Here is a 19,310-nt window from a genome sequence, read left to right as displayed (position 1 = left end):
TTCTTAACACTTCTTAAAACCCATGTCGCCAATAAATGGGACCCCTAATGGCAGACTGGGGGAGTATACTTATGATGTTTTTAATGTAAATAGATTTTGATATGTTGTCACATGGATATAGATACGTTGTCTTGTCGCACTCATTAATACGTACATAGATATGTGGTCTTGTCGCACTCATTAATAATGCAATGAGTCTATAGAGTAGAGTCAAAAGTACTACTATGAAAATAAATGTGAAGATGAAATAAAAGAAATTAGTTAGAACTCAAATAAAATAAACACAAAATATATGAATGACGCAGAATGATATAGAAAAATAAATTAGATAGCCAAGCCACAATTGTTGGTAGCTATGGTAATTCAAAACTAAATCAAATATATAAATGATTAATTTAATCTCATGGGACGTAACAAAGGCATAAACAAAAAGAGAAACTAATATCCAAAATTAATACACTCTCTCCCATAATAATATCCTACCACTTTTAAAATGCTACGAGTTTTAATACGCAATTGGGAGTATCCAACATAATGACGAATTCTGTTATAGCTGATAAATTTCAGAAAAGGAAAAAGAAGACACAAAAGCATCAATCAATTTATTCGCACAACTAAAAACACAGACTAAAAGCAAGAATGAACAAGATCAATCGACGTCTGCTTCCAACTATATATAACTAAAAACAAGTGAAGAGATGATCTTTTTGCCTGATGAGTTACACAAAAATAACGAACTAGTAAAAATTTGAAAGGATAAGGCGCGTAAGCTTTCTCAAGATTATCCCATCTACTAGAACTAAGTACCTCTTGGTGCCAAGATGATGCGAGCTGCTTATCTTGGAGGAGGAGGTGGAGGCATGTTTGACTTTGCAAATCCAACCCATGCAACGATACCAACTGCAAGGATTACCCATCCAAAAATGTCGTACTTGAGATCACTACTTTTGCTTGTCTTTGTACTCTGCTGCTGCATATAACAAAGGCTTTCAGTTGTGAAATGAGGATTGCTATCACGAACCAAGTTTTGATTAGCAACAGACAGGAAATCCAACAAGAGCTAATAAGGATAAAAAGGTTGGTGAACTTAGTGAACTATGGAGGGGGACAACCTTCAAAGTGGAAAAACATTAATTATAACCTCATGAGTCCGGATTGTGTTAAAAGTGGTGGCCAATTTCAAGATCAGGAGGCTTGAAGTTGGCATGAATAGGAAGAAAGAACAAGGACCGAGGAATTTGTTAGAAGGGGAGAGATCTCCACATGTCAAACAAAATGAAATTTGCAGCCAAACTGAAGTCAAAATATCCAAGTTTTTGCCTAACAAAACAAAGAATATGCAATATACCTTGGTGCTGGCTGATGATGATGCAGGTGCTCCTGCCATAGCCTGCTGACCCAGCCCATTCTTGTGGATTTCCACGTGTAATTCAGGCGCCTTAGTAGAACACACAGGATACATCATATATCCATACATATAAGCCATTAGTTCACATAAAAACAAAACATTTCATTTCACAGTTGCACCAGGAGTCCAGGATACAATCTTTTTAAAAGAGCATTTCATCAATTGACCATAAATGGCTACATTACGACTCTTTATCTCCTAGACAAATAGGGCACAAAAATACCACATGTCATAGATATACATAACCCATGCTGGTTCATAAAAAATTCAAAATATTGGGATGTAAAACCAGTGGTAAATAGATTAAAGAGAAAACCATTGATCCATATCTTCAGCCTCACATGGAACATACAGAAATATGAAAATTCTAATCAACATTTAAATCTGTCCACGCAGTACGTGAAGACCAAAGATGAAGGCTGAACTTGAATCGAAAAACCATAATGGCATAAGCCCCATGAACTACTATGTATTGGAGGATAAGCTTTGGAGAAGGTTCACATATATTCTGGCACTAGCATATCCATGGACTATGATGAAAAGAATGCAACTAATCTTTTATTTTCCCCCTGCTATTCAATAAAAATATCTGCCAATACCATCTTATAATCTTTTGTTCCAAGGGTATTATAAATTAAAGTCATGATCCTTAAAAGAGCATATAAGGGAAGACAACTGGAAAAGCAAATGTACCTTGCTGGTAACTTCTAAGGATTTCTTGTAAAGTTCATTCGTCGGCTCCTGCGAGATAATAACTAGATAAATAGCAGTTCAGAAAGAGATATGATAGCACAAACAAAAAATTCCTTGTAGACATATATACCAGTTCAAATGCTTGCTCAAAGTACTGAGTTGCTTTATCGAAGTAAACCCTAGCCTCCTCGAGCTCGGGAATCAGAAATGCACTAGATGTATATGCATTCCCAAGGCACCAGAGTGCATCATGTTTGCTAGGGTCAATTACCAGTGCTCTTTCCAGCTTGTCAATAGCATCTACAAAATAACCAAGCAGCTGAGAGTTTGTTTCTCAAAATAACCCTCCCAATACTACCCATCCTTCAAAGATACTACAATTCAAAGATATATAGCTCTCTCACTGTGTTTACACATTTTGAGAATACTAATTCAGAAGTCAGAACTATGCACAAATACAGACTCTATCGACTAACGACTCATATCTATCCGACGTGAACTACTAAGAGTTGCAGCTCCTCTGTCACTCTTTCAAACTACCCACAAATCAATTCCAGGCTCTATCAACTTCAGTTCGCAAATCCTTTCCATTTCACGACTCTAATATTACTATATTAGCAAACTCTACTAAATCAAATTTCTGAACACAGCTAATACAAAACGCAAGAGCAAATGATGGATCAAACCAGAGCATAACATCAGAATTTCTACCTTGAACCATCTCCTTCGACTCCGGTCCATTCTGAAACTGCGACAACTCCAACAACACACCTCCCCATCTTGTCAGATTCTGCAACAAAATTTCAAACAACAGTCAAACCAAATCAACCCTAAAAATCACAAACTCCAAAAACTAATTACACATTCACTCGACTTCGAACAATAATTTACATATTGAAAACAAGCAATCCTCGAACAATCATTGAGTCATTAACACAGCTGAAATCAACAAGAGGAACAAAATGAAAAATGAAAAATGAAAAATCGCACACACAGTGTGTGGAAGGAGTGTATACTGACATCAGCGTCGCTAGGGTTTTTGGCGTAGGTTGCTTCGGCGGTTCTGCGAGCGTGCTCAAAGAAAAGAAGGCGATCGAAATCGTTGGGCAACTCCATTTTTTTGGTCGATTGGTGCAAATTCTCTTCAGTTTTGCTACAGTTTCTAACTCTAATTCGGAGAAGAAGAATCCAAAGGTGAAGTTAGGGCTATTTCTTGTTTTAACTCTGGGCCGATTCTTCGGGTTCGGGCCCTCTAACATTGGGATTTCACCATAATCGGGCCCAATATTTGGGCTTCTCAACTGTAAACTGCGAACTGTGTATTGTTGGGCTTATGAGTATATTTTATGGGCTGTGTATTTCCAAAAGAGTGGTTTTATGGATTATCCTTTTTTATACAAGAAGATGGCATATTGCCGAGAAAAAATCACAAATTTTTTGGTCAACCTTTGGGTCGTTAAGCAACTTTCAAAATTAGTCGAAAAAATTATCAACTTAAACATTTTTCTCATTTTCCTGTGAAGAATTATTATGATTCCCTATTCTAATATGGTGAGTTAGTGTATCCTTGTTTTAAATTGACAATGTGGTTGAATTATTTGCTAAACGTATTGAAAAAACTAATAAAATTTACTTGCGGCCACATTCTTGTTAAATTTTAAGACATGGGGATGAAGCCGCTCATTCATGGCATGCTCCTATTCGGGTTGATACAACACGATAAGGACACAAAATTTATACACAAGTAACACAACGACAATCGTGCAATGATGACATAGAACAATTCAAGTATGTTGGGAAGGATATATGAAACAATAGTGACATAATAATGGTGGTCGTAGTAATGAAGGTAAGAATTGAAGGCGACGCAGACTTGCGAAATTGGTGATGAAGGCATGGGAATGGAATGAATGCTATATATGAAAAGTGAGAAAACGCGATTAGAAGTAAAGGTAAGAATTGAAGGCGACACGGACTTGTGTGAAATTGGTGGTGAATGCATATGAATGAAATGAATGATATATATGAAAAGTAAGAAAAATACGATGATGACACAAAAGAATTCAAGTATATCGGGAAGGATATATGACACAATAGCAACGTAACAATGGTGATCGTAGCAATGAAGATGAGAATTGAAGGTGGCATAGATATGCGAAATTGGTGATGAAGGCAGGGAATAATATGAATGCTATATATGGAATGTGAGAAAATGAAAACATAATCTTTTAACTCTAATAAAATAATAAAAGTTAAAGTAAACAATATTAGTAAGGCGATCAAATAAAACACACTCCTAAGTAAAATACCAAAATTAAAAAGATTGAAAATTAATAGAGATATTGGCACCTAATATCATGGAATTTTTTAAAAGTTAGGTTTTTCCCACGAACTTTACCCTTAGTTTGTTATTTCCCACCAAAGAAAAAATTCCGACTATATTAATAGATTGAAGAATAATTTTGGAGGGTGTGCTTCAAGAAAAAATATCATCAAATATTGAAAAACTTGAAGTTCTCGAAGTTGTTGCTGAGAAATTACGAAAAAAAATCCATATCATGATATTATTTGCCGGATTTTTTTCTTTGGTTGGAAATAATAAATTCGGGGTAAAGTTCGTGATATTATTTGTCAATTTCAAAGTTCATGGAAAAACCCAACTTTTTGAAAGTTGTACAATATTAGATGTCAATATCCCAAATTAATATTGTGGTGCTAAATCTTTGTACTTCTTAAAAAGATTGAAAATTGATAAATCTATAAGTTTATAACTAAGAATAGAAATAGATAAATGAATACAATTAAATAGGTTTTTTGTTATTATTTTAATTGTATGAACCACTCATTAACAAGTTATTAAATTAAAATCGGATTGATAATTATTAAGTCAACAGAAAACGAAATGGCGGCAAATAATTACCAGGATTGCGGTTGTGGACGGAAACGTACGGCGATATAAAACAAAACGAAAACTGCACTCGTGTGTGCGCATTACACCAACGGAACAGTCTCCTCACCGCATAAGCTAACTTGCGCCTCCTCTCTCTCTCCCCGCCCTCCTCCGATGGCTGCCGTTTCTCTCTCTTCCCTCAACTTCTCGGTGAAGCTCTCCCCGATTAGCTTCTGCTATAGCGCCGCAGATAGGCCGCTAATCACCTTTTCCGCCGGATTTAAGCTGAATCAGCTGAAGCGTGAGCGGCGAAGTGGTAATTTCTTCTGTAGAGCTGCTTCGTCCGTTGCTATTCGCGACCTTGATGCGGATGATATCAGACATCCTCTCGATCGACAAGTAATTTAGTTTTTAATTAATTTTATGTGATTGTTGTTGAAGCTCTCGTATTTCTGTTTGATTTTTTTGGTGTTTTCTATGCGGTTTCAGAATACGCTGATTTTGAAAGCGATTCCGGGATTAAATGAAATCGGAAAAGCTTTATTAGGTAATGCAATTTTGCTATCAGAAATGGATTTCTTTGAGCTGTACTTGTGATTCTGAGGTAGTAGAGAACTAAGCTAGTAAGCTGTTTCGCTGATTGAGAGTGAGATTTTTAGAAATGCGTTTTGAAATCCACTATTTTGAAGATGTTTGATAGTGAGAGATTTCACAAGTTTCTGCTGTGGAATCTCATCATCACCTTGATTTGATGTATCATTAATCTCTTGTTCATCAGAAAATTTTTATGTGCAAGGCTTGGTTGATTATGAATTGAACAGTTTTGAACTTATGGATCATGTAATCCTTCAAATACGTGATCCTATGTATTGTTAACTCTATCTATCACCTGAGGTAAATGTTCTCGAAGAGTTTATGTTGGATGGTTGTCTTTCCAACAACTTGAGCTTTTAAAAGAGGTGGTAATGCAATATACATCGTGGTAGCAAATTGATGGATATGAGTTGAATGTTGATTGCAATTTATGGTTCCAGGATCTGTCACTGAGCAAGTCATGCTTCTGGAGAATATAGGGACATCTGTTCTTGTTTCCAAGAATCAGGTGAATATATTTCCGAGTATACTCCACTTTTTCCAATTTTCATGTTAAAGTTTGATAAAAATTTGAACAGACTGCAGCTCACAATCACAGAAAGTTCCTTTACACATAATAGGAGTTTCTCTGATCAGGGAGGACCCTTGAGTTGTATCTGATGGAGTTAAATTTCTGCTTCCCGACTTTCATAATTAAACTTCATTCATTTTCCAACTGCATGCCAGTTGTAATTTTCCTTTTGCGTAAAACTTAGCAGCTTCAGTGTGGAAATCAGACCTAAAAGTTTGTTTTCTTATCATTGTGTACTCATTTATGTGTTTTGCTTGCTTCTAAAGCTTCCTGAACTACACGAGTTGATGATAGAAGCTGCCAGTATGCTCAACCTTGAGGCACCAGACCTTTATTTACGCCAAAGCCCTGTCCCTAATGCATACACTTTGGCTATCAGTGGGAAGAAACCTTTTGTTGTTGTTCATACAAGCTTAGTGGAACTTTTGTCGAGAAAGGAGTTGCAGGTCAGCATTCTATCAGTCAAGTAAACCAATATTACTTCTAGCAGTGCTCAAAACCCTATCTTTTCAGGAACATATTTGAAGCGTATAGATCGGAAATTTTCAGTGTATTGATGTTTCCTTTCCATCTCATATGCAGGCTGTTCTGGCTCATGAGTTGGGTCATCTCAAGTGTGACCATGGTGTATGGCTTACATTTGCTAATATTCTTACTGTTGGAGCATATTCTGTACCTGGTAAGTTCTACATTGTCAGATCAGTTGACATTTTTAAATTAGTTATGAAGATTGTTAAAAATGGTCAGCCTTGTGATTGCCCCATTCACAGGTCTGGGTGGTTTTATTGCTCAACAATTAGAAGAACAGCTTTTCCGTTGGCTTCGGGCAGCAGAACTTACTTGTGATAGGGCAGCTCTTCTGGTTGCTCGGGATCCAAAGGTAGATATAATTGAATTCAAGTCCATATCCAATGACATTTTAGTAATTTTGTTGATTTAGTGTTTCTGGGTCATGACCTGTCTGATGGGTCTTGGCCCATTAGACCGTCTTTCACGAGTCTTCTCCAATAGAATTATTTTATCACTGTACAATCATATATAGTTATTATTCTCTAATCATCCTTTCATATCCTCCCTCACAAGAGGTGGTCATATCTGTCCTGATGAAACTAGCTGGCGGCTGCCCCTCAATGGCTGATCAGTTAAATGTGGATGCATTCTTGGAGCAAGCACGATCTTATGAAAAGGCGTCTTCTAGCCCAGTTGGGTGGTATATAAGGTAAGCTGATGGCGTGCTTGAATACCGATTCTGAATCAATGCTACATATTCATCTTGTTCAACACTCTTGCGCAGAAATGCTCAAACGAAGCAACTTTCCCATCCTCTTCCTGTTCTCCGCGCACATGAGATTGATGAATGGTCTAGAAGTCAAGAGTACCAATCTTTGGTTAAGCGCGTGAAGTGGAGTAACTCTGTGTAAAACGATTAGCATTACATATAACAGGATTAGCGGAGGACACTCGAGTCTTTGTACAGGTACAGGCACAAATCAGAGTGATATTCTCTGCTTTATTTGGAATGTCCACTTATGCACCACCCCCCTTATATACCATTACATGTTCTTCCTTTTATTTCTGTAGATGATTGAAGGCTTGAATCAAAGTTCGATAAGCATGGAGCTGTACTGTAAGTTATTGAAATGTCACAGAGGGCTTACCCCATTGTACAGATTTGGGTTCGCCCCATCAGGTCGTATTACATATACTATGCACCTGCCATACCTCAAGTAATGTTGAACACTATCCAAATATTCAAATGATTATAACATGTATATGATGTTGGAATGGTTTATATATTTTGAGTACCATCTTTTTGGAAGTTTCTATTTTAATTATTTGTATGCATGTATGCTTCTTAGAATTTCAACCGACTCGGTTGTTCTCTTCCGAGTTCCATCCAAATGTACAATACATTGGTAAGCAATACAAAACGATGAAAACACTCTGGGAACTAATATCTGGCTATATTAGCTTGCCTAATTTCAGAACTGTTGCAAGTAGCACAGTCATTAGGAAGGAAAATTGCGTATATGTTTTGTGTCCACTAGAAACTTTTAGAACTACAGCATCAACGACAGGGCCACAGAATACACCATCGTCTCTCTGTGTGGTTGTGTAGCTATGGAAGCTTATTGAGGTTGGACTTGGCCCAGCACCCTTGAATGTCATTGCATATTTCTTGGCTGAACCAGTCCCGTTGCTCTGGATAGTGAAATTCTGCGCTGATGATCCTGCTGCAACCCCTACTACAAGAACTCCTGAGCAAGAGTTGTTTGCATCTCCCAGCATGAATTCCAAGTTGTAATCTGATCCTTGGTCGAGTTGTTTAGCTGTTTGCACCCCTGCAGAGACTCCTGATACGATCTCAACAGCAGCCTTTCCTTCTGGGACAAAGAAGTTTTTTGCGTCTATGTATTTAACAGTTCCTGTTACCGTCCATTGCTGCAGAGCAGATTCAATCAGACTTGGTTCTGAATCCAATAGAACTCCATCATTGGGAAAATCTGGGAACGCTGGCCCGAGCTCGAATCCACCATTTGGCAGCAGATTATCTGTGACGACCCAACAAAAGTAAGTATTGGCCGAGTAGAAGCATAATATTAAACTATGCATCTCTCTTGGTATCATAATGTTCTTGAGTTCTTGACTAGCTACAGTCTGTGTGTGTGTGTGTGTGCGCATATTATCAATTGAATAGTGCACAACTACCACTCGACCTGACCCGTTTGCAGCTTTTATTTACTGAGTGTTTGTGTTTGTGTAAGAATTTATGTTGCTCATCAAAGTGAAGTAAATCAGGAATACAAGATAGAGAGCTGCATACCATCCCCTTGCTTGAGTGATCCCACAGTGCTCAACATAACCGCGTCGACAACGGGCCAACACGTGGTTTCGGGTTCTGCATCAATATCCTGACTTTCTATAACCAAGTTTACAGACTCTCCACCTCCCCAGCTCCCCAAATGAAGCCCATAAACCTCCCATGACTCTTTCCCATACTTCAGCGTCAACGAAAACTGAGCAGAGCTATCCGGCGCGGAAACCACAAGGCTCGCATTGGCAGTGCAGTTCTGAGCCCTCCTCCCCAAAGTGAACGTTAAAAGGTACTGCATTTCCTCCCCATTAGCCACAAAAGCTTGGTTGATCTTGCCATCTTCCTGCAGCAGTATAGCATGCCCGTTTCTCGGCAGCGACAGCTCACCTCCAGCCGTGACATACTGCACTGCGCCGTCGTGTGTCCACCCTGGGATGCTACTGCCGTTCAGTTGAAAGAACGCGGAGGATGTTTCGTTCCAGTCAGTTGGTGGGAGTTCGAAATCCGAATTCTGCAGAGTATCTGAAGGAGATGAAACAAAACAATGGTGAGTTAAGTGATTGAATTGGTTTGATTAATGAGAAGTTACTTGTTTTTTTACCTGCTGAAGCTAAACCTAACCATAAGCATGTGATGAAAATATTCCTTATCTTCATCTGAATTCTCTCTCCCTCTCTAGACTTGATGTTGTCTCTCTAAATATAATGGAAGGCCCTTTCCCTGAGTTATTTTGACTAAATCAACAGTTGACAAATTGGGAAGAATGCTATGAACAGGCTGTTTGGAACAACTTCATGAGAGGTACGTGTGAATGTGATAATACAACTATGAATGGGCCTTTTCTTTAAAATTTAAACCAATCAAAATGGAGTATAATATTAACATGTTTTCCCCACCTTTACTTTAAATGATTGCAACTATTTAACTATCACCTTTTTTATATGTTTACTTTGCATTCTCATTTTTACCCCCGACATAGATGAGATCTAATGTCAGTTACAAGGTTAGGAAGATCAATGTTGTTATATAGAGTACAATTTGTAGGCATCCATTTGATAAGGGCAAAAAGTCCATTTAATTGCACAGACAATTTACATACTCGAATTTGATATATAGCATGAATTTTCTAACCAATTAGGCTTCAAATTCTTTTTTTAGCTAAAACATGTTAACAATACAATGTGCAAAGGTATCCATATGCAATTATGAGGATTTGAAAAAATCAACTAATAACTAAAAGTACTCATTTTGATATATACTTACAGCACCAATTACATCTAAATAACCCGAATTTTGATCATGCGTATGAAAAATGGCTCATAATATCGCTATTATACAGAAATAACCCACAATTTATCAAACTTCAGTCCAGTATAAAAAATATGGAGAAAATTGATATGAAAAGTCGTGACTAATGATTGATTTAATACGACAGAGAGAGCTATTTCCTATAGAAACCAGATGTTTGAAGCGTAGCGCAATAATCTGCAATAGTTGGAGAATTCTTGATCAGCTCCCATACCTTGCCGGAGTTCTTCAGCCACTCACGCTCCGAAACCGTCCGTGAAAACGACGACGTGGTCATCGACAACACCTGAAAATTGGTTCATGGCCATAAGCAATCCCACATCTTCACGCAGAGTGAGAGGGGGGGGGGGGGGGGGGGGAGAGAGAGAGAGAGAGAGAGAGAGAGGGGAGACCTGATCCCTCACTTTCCAAAGGGCAGATGCATAGCTTTCGTAGAGCGGCCTAGACGAGCCATCTTTACCCTTGGCCGGGACAAGAAACAGTTTCTTGTGCTGAGCACCTCTCGCGGCATCTTGGCCTTCACTCACAGACGGGGACGTGCCAAAGCACTGTGCGAGGGCTTTCTGCAGCGCCTGAGAGTGCTGTGGAGTGTTGTCGTGGTCGCGGACCCTCGTGTGCACAAAAATGTGAGCAGCCATGTATTCTTCTCCGCTCTCCACCAGAGGCTTGTTAGCAGCTTCTTTGTCGGAGCTCTGTGGATGAGACAGTGCTGTGGAAGACGGATCGGGTATGCCGTGTTTTAATAGATTCACCTGCTTGAAAGGCAATATTATGAGAAATATAAGGGGGCGTTTACTTTGAATCATGGATAAGATTGATAAATACATTGATACGAAAAAATATTAGGATGTTAGTGTAGTAGCCCACAAAACTCGTGGGCTGATCCAATTAGTTCGCAACCAGAGTAGAGGTTACTTGGAATTCGATGAGTTGGCCCGATTGAAATCCCCAATAGAGTATTGAAAGGATCAAACAAGATCAAAACTTGTTCGATCTATCAATGTATATGGTGGATTACGGATCACCCTATCTTATTCTAAGGGTCAAACTTTCGCCCAATTTCGGTTCTTCACATGAACGGAAAAACTTGCCTCCAAATACACAAACATTATATAGATCAGATTTTTCACATGGTTGTCAATTTCCAATGATTTGATGTCATTGTAGCTAGCTGGATCAACGTAGACACCAAAATACGTTGTTTAGAGTAAGAATCGGTAGTTCACGTGCAGAATCAGAATTGGGTGAAATTCGTAAGTTTATGGCTCGCACACATATATTAATTCCGATTAAAAACAAGGAATTCAAACAGATACTGATGATCACTTTAATCAAGAAAAAATAAAGAAAAGTATTAAAAAAGGTGGTTACCGTCATCATCAAGCGCCACATGCTGGCATCGTGAACTCCCTCGGATACCACGATGACAATATGACAAACAGATGCAAGCAGAACGCCAAGCTAGAATGAGTCCTTGCAGCATAGATAGAAAAAACACTAGCTCCATCAATGATTTCGTACGAACCTTAATTGCATCATTATAGGCTTAGAACTACAAGGAAAAGCATAGACGAAGAAGCTCAACTCTAACAGTCATGTTTTTGGAAGGCAGTTACCTGTATGCTCATCATCTCATGAGCTAGCTCTGCGGATAATGATTCGCCACTTATTACTGAGATTGTGGATGACCCATCGGGCCTAATCATCTCTGCTAAAACCGAGGGACTAAATACGGGCTGCATATCATAACGAAGGAGCTATTCACAACTCGTTCCTACAAAATACACATATCCTTTTGCAACAAATTTTAACATGTGAAATAACCTGTGTATCGAGAAGTATGATCCTTTCGGAGGAGACCCTGGGCTCGATTCCTACTGTCGAATGCCTAGCCATCACCCTTGTTTCCTCCGATTCCACGCCAAAAGGAGGCAGCATTCCTGCCACAATCTCCAATATCAGCCATCTCTATTAATGTCCATACCCGGTTTTACTGTTTGTAAGCAATCAACGACCAAACGCCTCCAAAACAACCAAAAAACAAAAGGAAACGCTACATTTGAAACCATAAAAAATAATCTTTACGCCATAGGTAACAAATCATGCCACAATCTCCAATGCTCAACCATTTCTCGCTGTGCATAAACAATTTTACTCTACATAAAACAATGCTTCCCTAACGCTTCAAACGAAACTAAGTAACCAAAACAAAAGGAAAGCCATAAATCTAAACTGTGCAGCATAATATTAGAATATGACATCACACTAAATAACGCCAGCAACAATCTCTAACTACTCAGCCAGTCAGCCATCTTTCTTACTGTCCTAAACTACTTACGACCGAACAACCCTTGAACTAAAAGAACACTACAAAAAATTTACACTCGAAACTATCCATAACATACACGATTGACTATTTTTATCTTCCAAACTTGGATTTCCCCGATCCTAACCGTTCAATGGGATATAAGTCAAGTAAAGTCAACTCAAATTATAGAAATTCAGTGAGAATACATAAAGCTAAAGTATTATCAACTACAATCTCTCAAACTTCCTGTACAAATTACCCTAAAATTGATTTATTTTATTTTATTTTAACAAAAAGAGGATCAATAATGGTTCACCATCTACCCGAGATGACTCTAAGTTGCGCTTCATCAATCACCAAAAAATGAATCTTGAACAGTTGTAAAAAGGTACATACCTGGAGAGGAAGAATCAAAGCCATAAATTTCATTCAAAATGGTTGATTTCCCCACACCCGGTGGGCCAATCACACCCACCACGGTAAACTCAGTGTTGTCCGTCAAAAACTGCACAATGCCATTTTTTCAGTAAATAAAGTAGAATCAGCTGAAAAGGGAAATCCAATTTGATGCTACTGACCGGTAAAAATCGATCAATCTGAAAATCCCGGGAATCGGACAGGAGATTCAGAGACCCAACAGAGGGGAGGCGAGAGCGGAGCGCCGCGGCGTCCTCATCGGCTCCGCCGCCGCCTCGATGTAATTTGCCGGCGGCGACAAGGCCGGGCTTTGCTAGCAGTATTTTGGGGGTTGTGTTAGGGTTCCCGCCGCCGCTTCCCGCCATTATCGAAGCTGCGATTTGATAGTTCTGACAGTGAGAAGTGGGAGATTCAGATTCGGATTCTGGATTTGGGCATTTGTTTAAGGTTTTATTGTAGTAGTCACATAACTCACGATATGATATTGTTAAATACTACTTAAAAATTATCTTAATATTTTTATTATAATGTAGCAAAAAATAACAAGAAAAAATAAAATTCAAATACTATATTTAATTTCCTAGCACAAAAAATGTGTTTTACTCGGTTTTCAATTATGATAATATTTCTTGGTGTGATTTAAATTGATATAGCAAGATAGATATTCTGTTGAGATATATAGTGGAATAATGTTTTTTTAAATAGTATATTAATCCTAATGTTTGACAGCTTAACATAGCTTTTTAATTAAAAAAAATGTTCAAATTTACTGTTGATCATCGGTTGAGATACACCACGGTATATTATTATCATATGTACAACAAATCGTTTAAAAAAATTGCAATACAAATATTTAGTTTGCTAATAGGGTATTGGTTTTGAGTATTTTACTTGTTTAAACGGTGCATACTTCATGTATCAAAATATTAAAATGGTAATATAACAATAAAATAGGTGGGAACTGAGTATGTTCTCAATGTTTGTATAATGCCTAAAAATCCCATAAATATGTAAGAATCTTAAAAACAAAAATAAAATATTAAGTTATACTATATTTTACCAATTATATTAATAATTAGTGTACTAGTACTTAATAATCGTATCATACCGAGATTTATTTTATTTAATCTTTTAGTATATGTAATATAACATCATTTATATGCATCTACAAATAAAACTATACACTCCTCCAACCCCTCAATTAATAAGAAAATATGCATTAATAAAACGAAAACAAATTATTTTATAACAAATTCAGCAATACATATTACAACTTAGTTTAGAGATTAGGGAAGGGAACTTATATTGAATGATGGCCCCTAAAGCGACAAGCTGCCAAACTGCTCGTTCCACTTCACATAAGTTCCGAGTTCATTGAGTGAGACTGATGGCCTCACTTCTTGCAACGCCTTCTCAAAGTCCTAGAGAGACACACAGATGTCCAAACTAACTGTATGAGAATCCAAATCCACCAAATATACCGGAAAAAATAGTTTAAATTGAGAGAGATTTGGTCTCAAATTGGTCATGGAACACTAATGTTATTTCCATTTTGGGACGTTTGCAAAAATTAATCAACTTTTGTTTCGGTAATTTTCAAACTCTAATAATGTGAACCACTTTTTCTCTCATCTTCATCCTACTTTATCAGTTTTGCATTAAAACTCGTACCGTCCACTGCCAAGACTAGACAGTGGACGGAAGGAGAATTAGTTATACTACCCATTTAAGACTGAGGGTGTTGTTACCTGAAGATTTACTGGCCTCATATCTTCTTTTTTCAGCTTCGTGATTTCGATACCCTGTTTAAGAGCCTCTCTAAGCGGACCCATGGAGGCATCTTTCACCAGGTTCTTCATATCGGATCCTGAGTAGCCTGAAAACAATCTGAAATGATGAATGGTGGTTTCGACAAAAAAGCTACTCCCTCCGTCCACGATTAGGAGTCCCTTTTTCTCCGGAACGGGTTTTAAGTTAAAAAAGTTAGTGGAGTATGGATCATGATTTACATTTATAGTACACGTGAAATGTGATTTCTAATGACGGATGAACCAAAAGAGTAAAATGGGACTCCTATTGCTGGAGGGAAGGAGTAGTTGTTCAGTGGTTAGTTCTACCTTCAGTTAATCTGCAGATAGTATCAGTGTCTTCATTTGAAAGGTTGAACAGTCCATCTTTCTCAAGTAGGTTCTTTATGATCCAGGATCTTGCTTCTGAGTATCAGATTTGAGAAACAGAAAAATATTTAAGACCAATGCAAAGTGATGTTCTAAATCAGGCAGATAGTTTTATTGTGGACCTGTAGTGGGGAGTGGAATATACAGTCTCTTTGTCAGTCGCCGTCTCGCAGCCTCATCGAGTTCTTGAGGTCTATTAGTTGCGCCTGTATCAGTGATGTTAGGAAATAAGCACAAATAATCACAAACATAAACGAAAAAGCATGCAGATAAAAAGTTTTTTTGGAATTATCAACCATATATAAGCAACAACTAACAATGTCTATACAAGATTCCTAAACTTAATGACTCAGATTCGGATTAAATTGTCTGTAAAAATTTAGCAGCTACGAGTTCTCGTTTAATGTAACAAATCTTAAGTTAAAACATTGCAGATGAAGAGTGCAGCAATAACCTATTAATAGAATTTGTTCGCTGCCACTGTCAAAGCCTTCCATTTCAATGAGGAACTGCGTTTTCAATCGCCTACTGGATTCGTGTTCGCCTTCTGATTTACGCTGCCTCATACATTAAATTGTCATTCTCAAGTAGTAATTTGAAACAGGAAAAGATAATGTAGAACACCAGTATATTCTTTATTGCCATGACAAAGAACATGCTCCCACAGGGATCAACAAAGTGATTATTTTACACATAGTTGTTCATCGTTACAAGAACCTAAACACGGACATATTTTACAAAACTGAAACACACATCTATCATAGTAAATGTTAAATACAATATCGTACACTCTTGCACCCTATATACTCAGCTTTTAAATAACTTCCATTTTCAGGTAGACAAAAACAAAGAAAGAAAAACAAGAGAAAATAAGCAAAGTGTTGAGTCTTCACTCTCTTCATAGGAAGTCCAAATTTGTTAATAGGAGTTGCCTATGTTACCTGAGATAGAAGAGAGTCAATTTCATCCACAAATATCACAGCAGGCTGGCGGCAGCTAGCAACACCAAAAAGTGCTCTTACAAGTTTCTCACCCTCGCCTATCTGCAACCATCAATTTGAATGTGATCATCGAGAACATCAGTTTTAGACATTGCTACTTGTGTCCGTATAATATAGTAAAGGAATTTATCTTGGAGAATTAATCCAGATATCACGCCTGGTTCGCTATGATTGTCAATAAAACAGCATAACCATCGAAAGATTCCATGTATTACATATATCTGTTGCCTATGTATTTTATTCAGAGCTATGATATCCGCAATTCTGACTGAAAAGGAGATGTATATATAACTCTCAACTAAAGTAGTACAATCTGGGTAACCAATCACAGAGGTTCTAGCACAAAAACATACCCATTTGCTAGTCAATGAACTGGCTGATATGTAGAAAAAGGTGGCTTTAGCTTCTCCAGCTATTGCTTTTCCTATCATAGTTTTACCAGTTCCCTGTAGCAAGGAAGAAAATGAAATAAGCAGCAAATCTTGTTTTATCTAGCAAAAATATTTCATAGAGTACTATTATACACTTACAGGAGGTCCAAAAAGGAGAAGACCACGGCCTGGAGAACGACAACCTTTAAATATATCAGGACGCAGCAGAGGCCATATCACCATCTCAGTTACACATTTCTTTGCATGATCCAAACCAGCTTAGAGTATTTACACATGCATATATGGAAAAGTCAGATCACCTACAGGAATATGTGTTCTCAAAATTGGAGACCTTATTATGACTTGGCATTACCAATGTCTTCCCAGCGAACATTAGGATCCCTATCCATGATCTCGTTGCTGACATGCTCAATAAGCCGAGGTTCTAAATTTCTTAACTTTTCAGGAAGCTGACCATCAGGGCCACAAAGCAACTCCATACTACATTAAGATACGATAGTACTGTAAACCTTGCATGAGGAGTAACAAGAAGTACTAATTTCCCTCCTCCCTTGAGTCAAGAGAGGGGATGGAGGGATAATGTAGTGTTCTCCAACAATTTTGATACAAGAAGCTTTGTTAAAGAACACAGGATCAAATCAACCAAAGTTAGAAATTTTGGAGGTCAAATGAAATTATACCATCTTTTCGTTGAGTCGTCTAGTGCATCTTCATTCTTCCCAGCATTTCGCGAAGTCGTATTGCCAGTGTTATTCCCATTTGACCTGATGGGAGGAACAAAATTACCCCTGACGCCACGTCTGGTATAATTGTAAGATCTGGCTCCATAGCCTCTCTGAGTTCCAGCATCAGTTTGGGGTGAGATGGATGCACTTGGGGATCCATTTAAGCCTCTGTTTTGCCTAGCCTCCATTTCCTAGGTATGACAGACCAAATGGAATTTGATCAGTCTGATTACAGACATAGGTCTATACTATGTATTTTTGGAATTTTTTAGATTATTAAGCAAAGCTTATGCTGCAGCCAAGTTGTTTCTAGTTACCGATGTACACTTAGTTACTTGAGCAATGTGTAGAAGAAAGATCAACAACAAGAATGCTTGATACGACATACTACCAGAATCAGCTTTAGATGATAAAAAGAAAGGCATTACAGTAAGTAAACTAAAGTCACCTTCTAATACATCATACATTTACACTGGAGAATGAGTGTAGTGGATGAGTACTGTCCGTGATATAAAAATTAATAGCAAAATCAAGAGAATATTGAAGATAGCTCAGTGCATGAAGTACATACCAGTTTTGCTCTAGCAGTAACAAATCCTTTACCAGGAGCATCAACATCAGCTTCTTCACATGACGGGGATTTTACATTTTCAATTCTAGGACTACTACTTTCCCGATGTAAGCGTTTGGTCCTAAAATTAACCCCATAAGCTCCTTCCCCATCCTCTGCTATAGTGATGGGAGACATAGAATGGTTCTGCCGAAAGTTGTGACTCGAATAATTTTTTTCAATAACAACACAATCCTCAGAGTGCTTATCTTTCATGAAATTTGGATTAGTTTCTTTGTAACCATTTCCATACAAGGAAGTCAGTTTTGACTGAACAAGAGTTTTTGAGGCTTTCACACCTTCCTGCTTAGCAGATTCTTTTCTCTGAGAAAAATGAAGAAAAGGTTTCAGAAACAGCATGTAATTACTGAAAATCATTTTCAACATTGTACAAAAGCAAACACAAGTTGGATACCCGTCTATGAGTAAAACTAGTTCAACATACAATGATCACACACAACTTACCAATCCATACGCAGTTCTTTCACATGACTCTTGGGAAAGTGACCGGAAATACCTCGATTGCTTGATCTTCTCTAAGTCAACACCAGCCTTATTTCGAAATATAGGGCCTATATCTTTGCCTGCTTGCGCAAATGCTTGGCTGCAGTAGTACAGAATGTAAATCAAATTCATTATCATCATAAATGACACTCTGTTTAGTCTGTGACTGAAAAGATAAGATCAATCTCATTTACTCGAGGATACTCAAACTAGGTTATATGCATGTTTCGTTTTTCTTCTCTTTTTCTTCGCCACTTCTAACAATATGTACACCAACTAATCATCAGAATGCGATAAAAAGTTTCATTCATTGTGGTCAAGCTAAACGTGCAAATTAGAACATAATTACAAAATATACTTATCGAACAACAGTGAGCTTCATATTCTTCGTATAAAACATACATTTTCCTTTCCGGAAATGAAATCTATAATATAAAACAAAGTACAGAATAAATTAACTCAGCTTCAGCCATAAACAAAACAGATCTAAATGATTTCCTATTTAAATCATATGAAAACCAAGCCTAATTTACGCCACTCCACTCAATAGAAGAGCTGAAAACCATACCGATCAGAATCGGGAATGGAGGCTGTCCGAGCCGACCCGAGCCTGGATACGGCTTCACGGCGGATAGGTCGGATGAAGGCCTCATCTACCGAACTTCGCGAGTGAGAGTCGAGGAAGCCGATGAGCGCGAGGGACAGCGCTTGCGCCGAGCCAAAATCTCCCTTCTCCAGAGCCACGTCCGCGCCAAATAGAAGCGATTGCAGCCGCTTGAGGTTCTGATCTACTTCTTTCCTCCAGCACACCTCCGGTTCGCCGTCGACCTTCGGTTTGGACGCCTCCGCGGCAGCCATCGTCGCATTTCCCGCCATTTTTTTTTCAGTTCGATGCTA

The 19,310-nt window shown here is 38.0% G+C and overlaps 5 protein-coding genes across 7 annotated transcripts; 1 reads left to right on the top strand and 4 right to left on the bottom strand.

The window, feature by feature from the left end:
- Positions 1–640: 640 nt before the first annotated feature.
- On the bottom strand, positions 641–3,283 carry LOC121756470 (mitochondrial import receptor subunit TOM20-like). Of its 2 annotated transcripts, none has more exons than XM_042152027.1 (6): positions 3,122–3,283; positions 2,813–2,891; positions 2,232–2,401; positions 2,102–2,149; positions 1,349–1,438; positions 641–970 (listed from the first exon to the last, which is right to left on the bottom strand). In XM_042152027.1, the coding sequence occupies exons 1-6, from the start codon at positions 3,215–3,217 to the stop codon at positions 836–838; spliced, it is 618 nt and encodes a 205-aa protein (XP_042007961.1). In that variant the 5' UTR covers positions 3,218–3,283; the 3' UTR covers positions 641–835. The 2 variants fall into 2 exon arrangements, with proteins under 2 accessions (XP_042007961.1, XP_042007969.1); XM_042152035.1 differs by having other exon boundaries at positions 641–967.
- A 1,747-nt stretch (positions 3,284–5,030) lies between these two features.
- LOC121756444 (protease HtpX homolog) lies at positions 5,031–7,950 on the top strand. Of its 2 annotated transcripts, XM_042151996.1 has the most exons (9): positions 5,032–5,390; positions 5,481–5,538; positions 6,026–6,093; positions 6,423–6,602; positions 6,739–6,835; positions 6,927–7,036; positions 7,242–7,375; positions 7,451–7,633; positions 7,738–7,950. In XM_042151996.1, exons 1-8 carry the CDS (start codon positions 5,166–5,168, stop codon positions 7,575–7,577), a joined length of 999 nt encoding a protein of 332 aa, XP_042007930.1. In that variant the 5' UTR covers positions 5,032–5,165; the 3' UTR covers positions 7,578–7,633; positions 7,738–7,950. The 2 variants fall into 2 exon arrangements, with proteins under 2 accessions (XP_042007938.1, XP_042007930.1); XM_042152004.1 differs by lacking the exon at positions 7,738–7,950 and having other exon boundaries at positions 5,031–5,390; positions 7,240–7,375; positions 7,451–7,592.
- A 153-nt stretch (positions 7,951–8,103) lies between these two features.
- LOC121756424 lies at positions 8,104–9,753 on the bottom strand. The gene is made up of 3 exons (XM_042151976.1): positions 9,573–9,753; positions 8,981–9,493; positions 8,104–8,708 (listed from the first exon to the last, which is right to left on the bottom strand). Exons 1-3 carry the CDS (start codon positions 9,625–9,627, stop codon positions 8,119–8,121), a joined length of 1,158 nt encoding a protein of 385 aa, XP_042007910.1. The 5' UTR covers positions 9,628–9,753; the 3' UTR covers positions 8,104–8,118.
- A 514-nt stretch (positions 9,754–10,267) lies between these two features.
- LOC121756434 (protein SMG9-like) lies at positions 10,268–14,072 on the bottom strand. Its single transcript, XM_042151987.1, has 7 exons — positions 13,166–14,072; positions 12,984–13,092; positions 12,104–12,219; positions 11,896–12,015; positions 11,651–11,740; positions 10,672–11,031; positions 10,268–10,565 (listed from the first exon to the last, which is right to left on the bottom strand). The coding sequence occupies exons 1-7, from the start codon at positions 13,367–13,369 to the stop codon at positions 10,413–10,415; spliced, it is 1,152 nt and encodes a 383-aa protein (XP_042007921.1). The 5' UTR covers positions 13,370–14,072; the 3' UTR covers positions 10,268–10,412.
- A 133-nt stretch (positions 14,073–14,205) lies between these two features.
- LOC121756414 (ATPase family AAA domain-containing protein FIGL1-like) lies at positions 14,206–19,310 on the bottom strand. Its single transcript, XM_042151966.1, has 13 exons — positions 18,982–19,310; positions 18,375–18,513; positions 17,871–18,233; positions 17,255–17,490; positions 16,927–17,054; positions 16,713–16,831; positions 16,536–16,628; positions 16,123–16,224; positions 15,636–15,738; positions 15,304–15,387; positions 15,122–15,217; positions 14,753–14,880; positions 14,206–14,425 (listed from the first exon to the last, which is right to left on the bottom strand). Exons 1-13 carry the CDS (start codon positions 19,287–19,289, stop codon positions 14,324–14,326), a joined length of 2,001 nt encoding a protein of 666 aa, XP_042007900.1. The 5' UTR covers positions 19,290–19,310; the 3' UTR covers positions 14,206–14,323.

The sequence above is a fragment of the Salvia splendens genome, chromosome 1 (genome assembly GCF_004379255.2).
Source record: "Salvia splendens isolate huo1 chromosome 1, SspV2, whole genome shotgun sequence".
NCBI classification, from domain to species: domain Eukaryota; kingdom Viridiplantae; phylum Streptophyta; class Magnoliopsida; order Lamiales; family Lamiaceae; genus Salvia; species Salvia splendens.
Note: the sequence above shows the minus strand (reverse complement) of the source record. Positions and strands in the feature narration are given on the sequence as shown.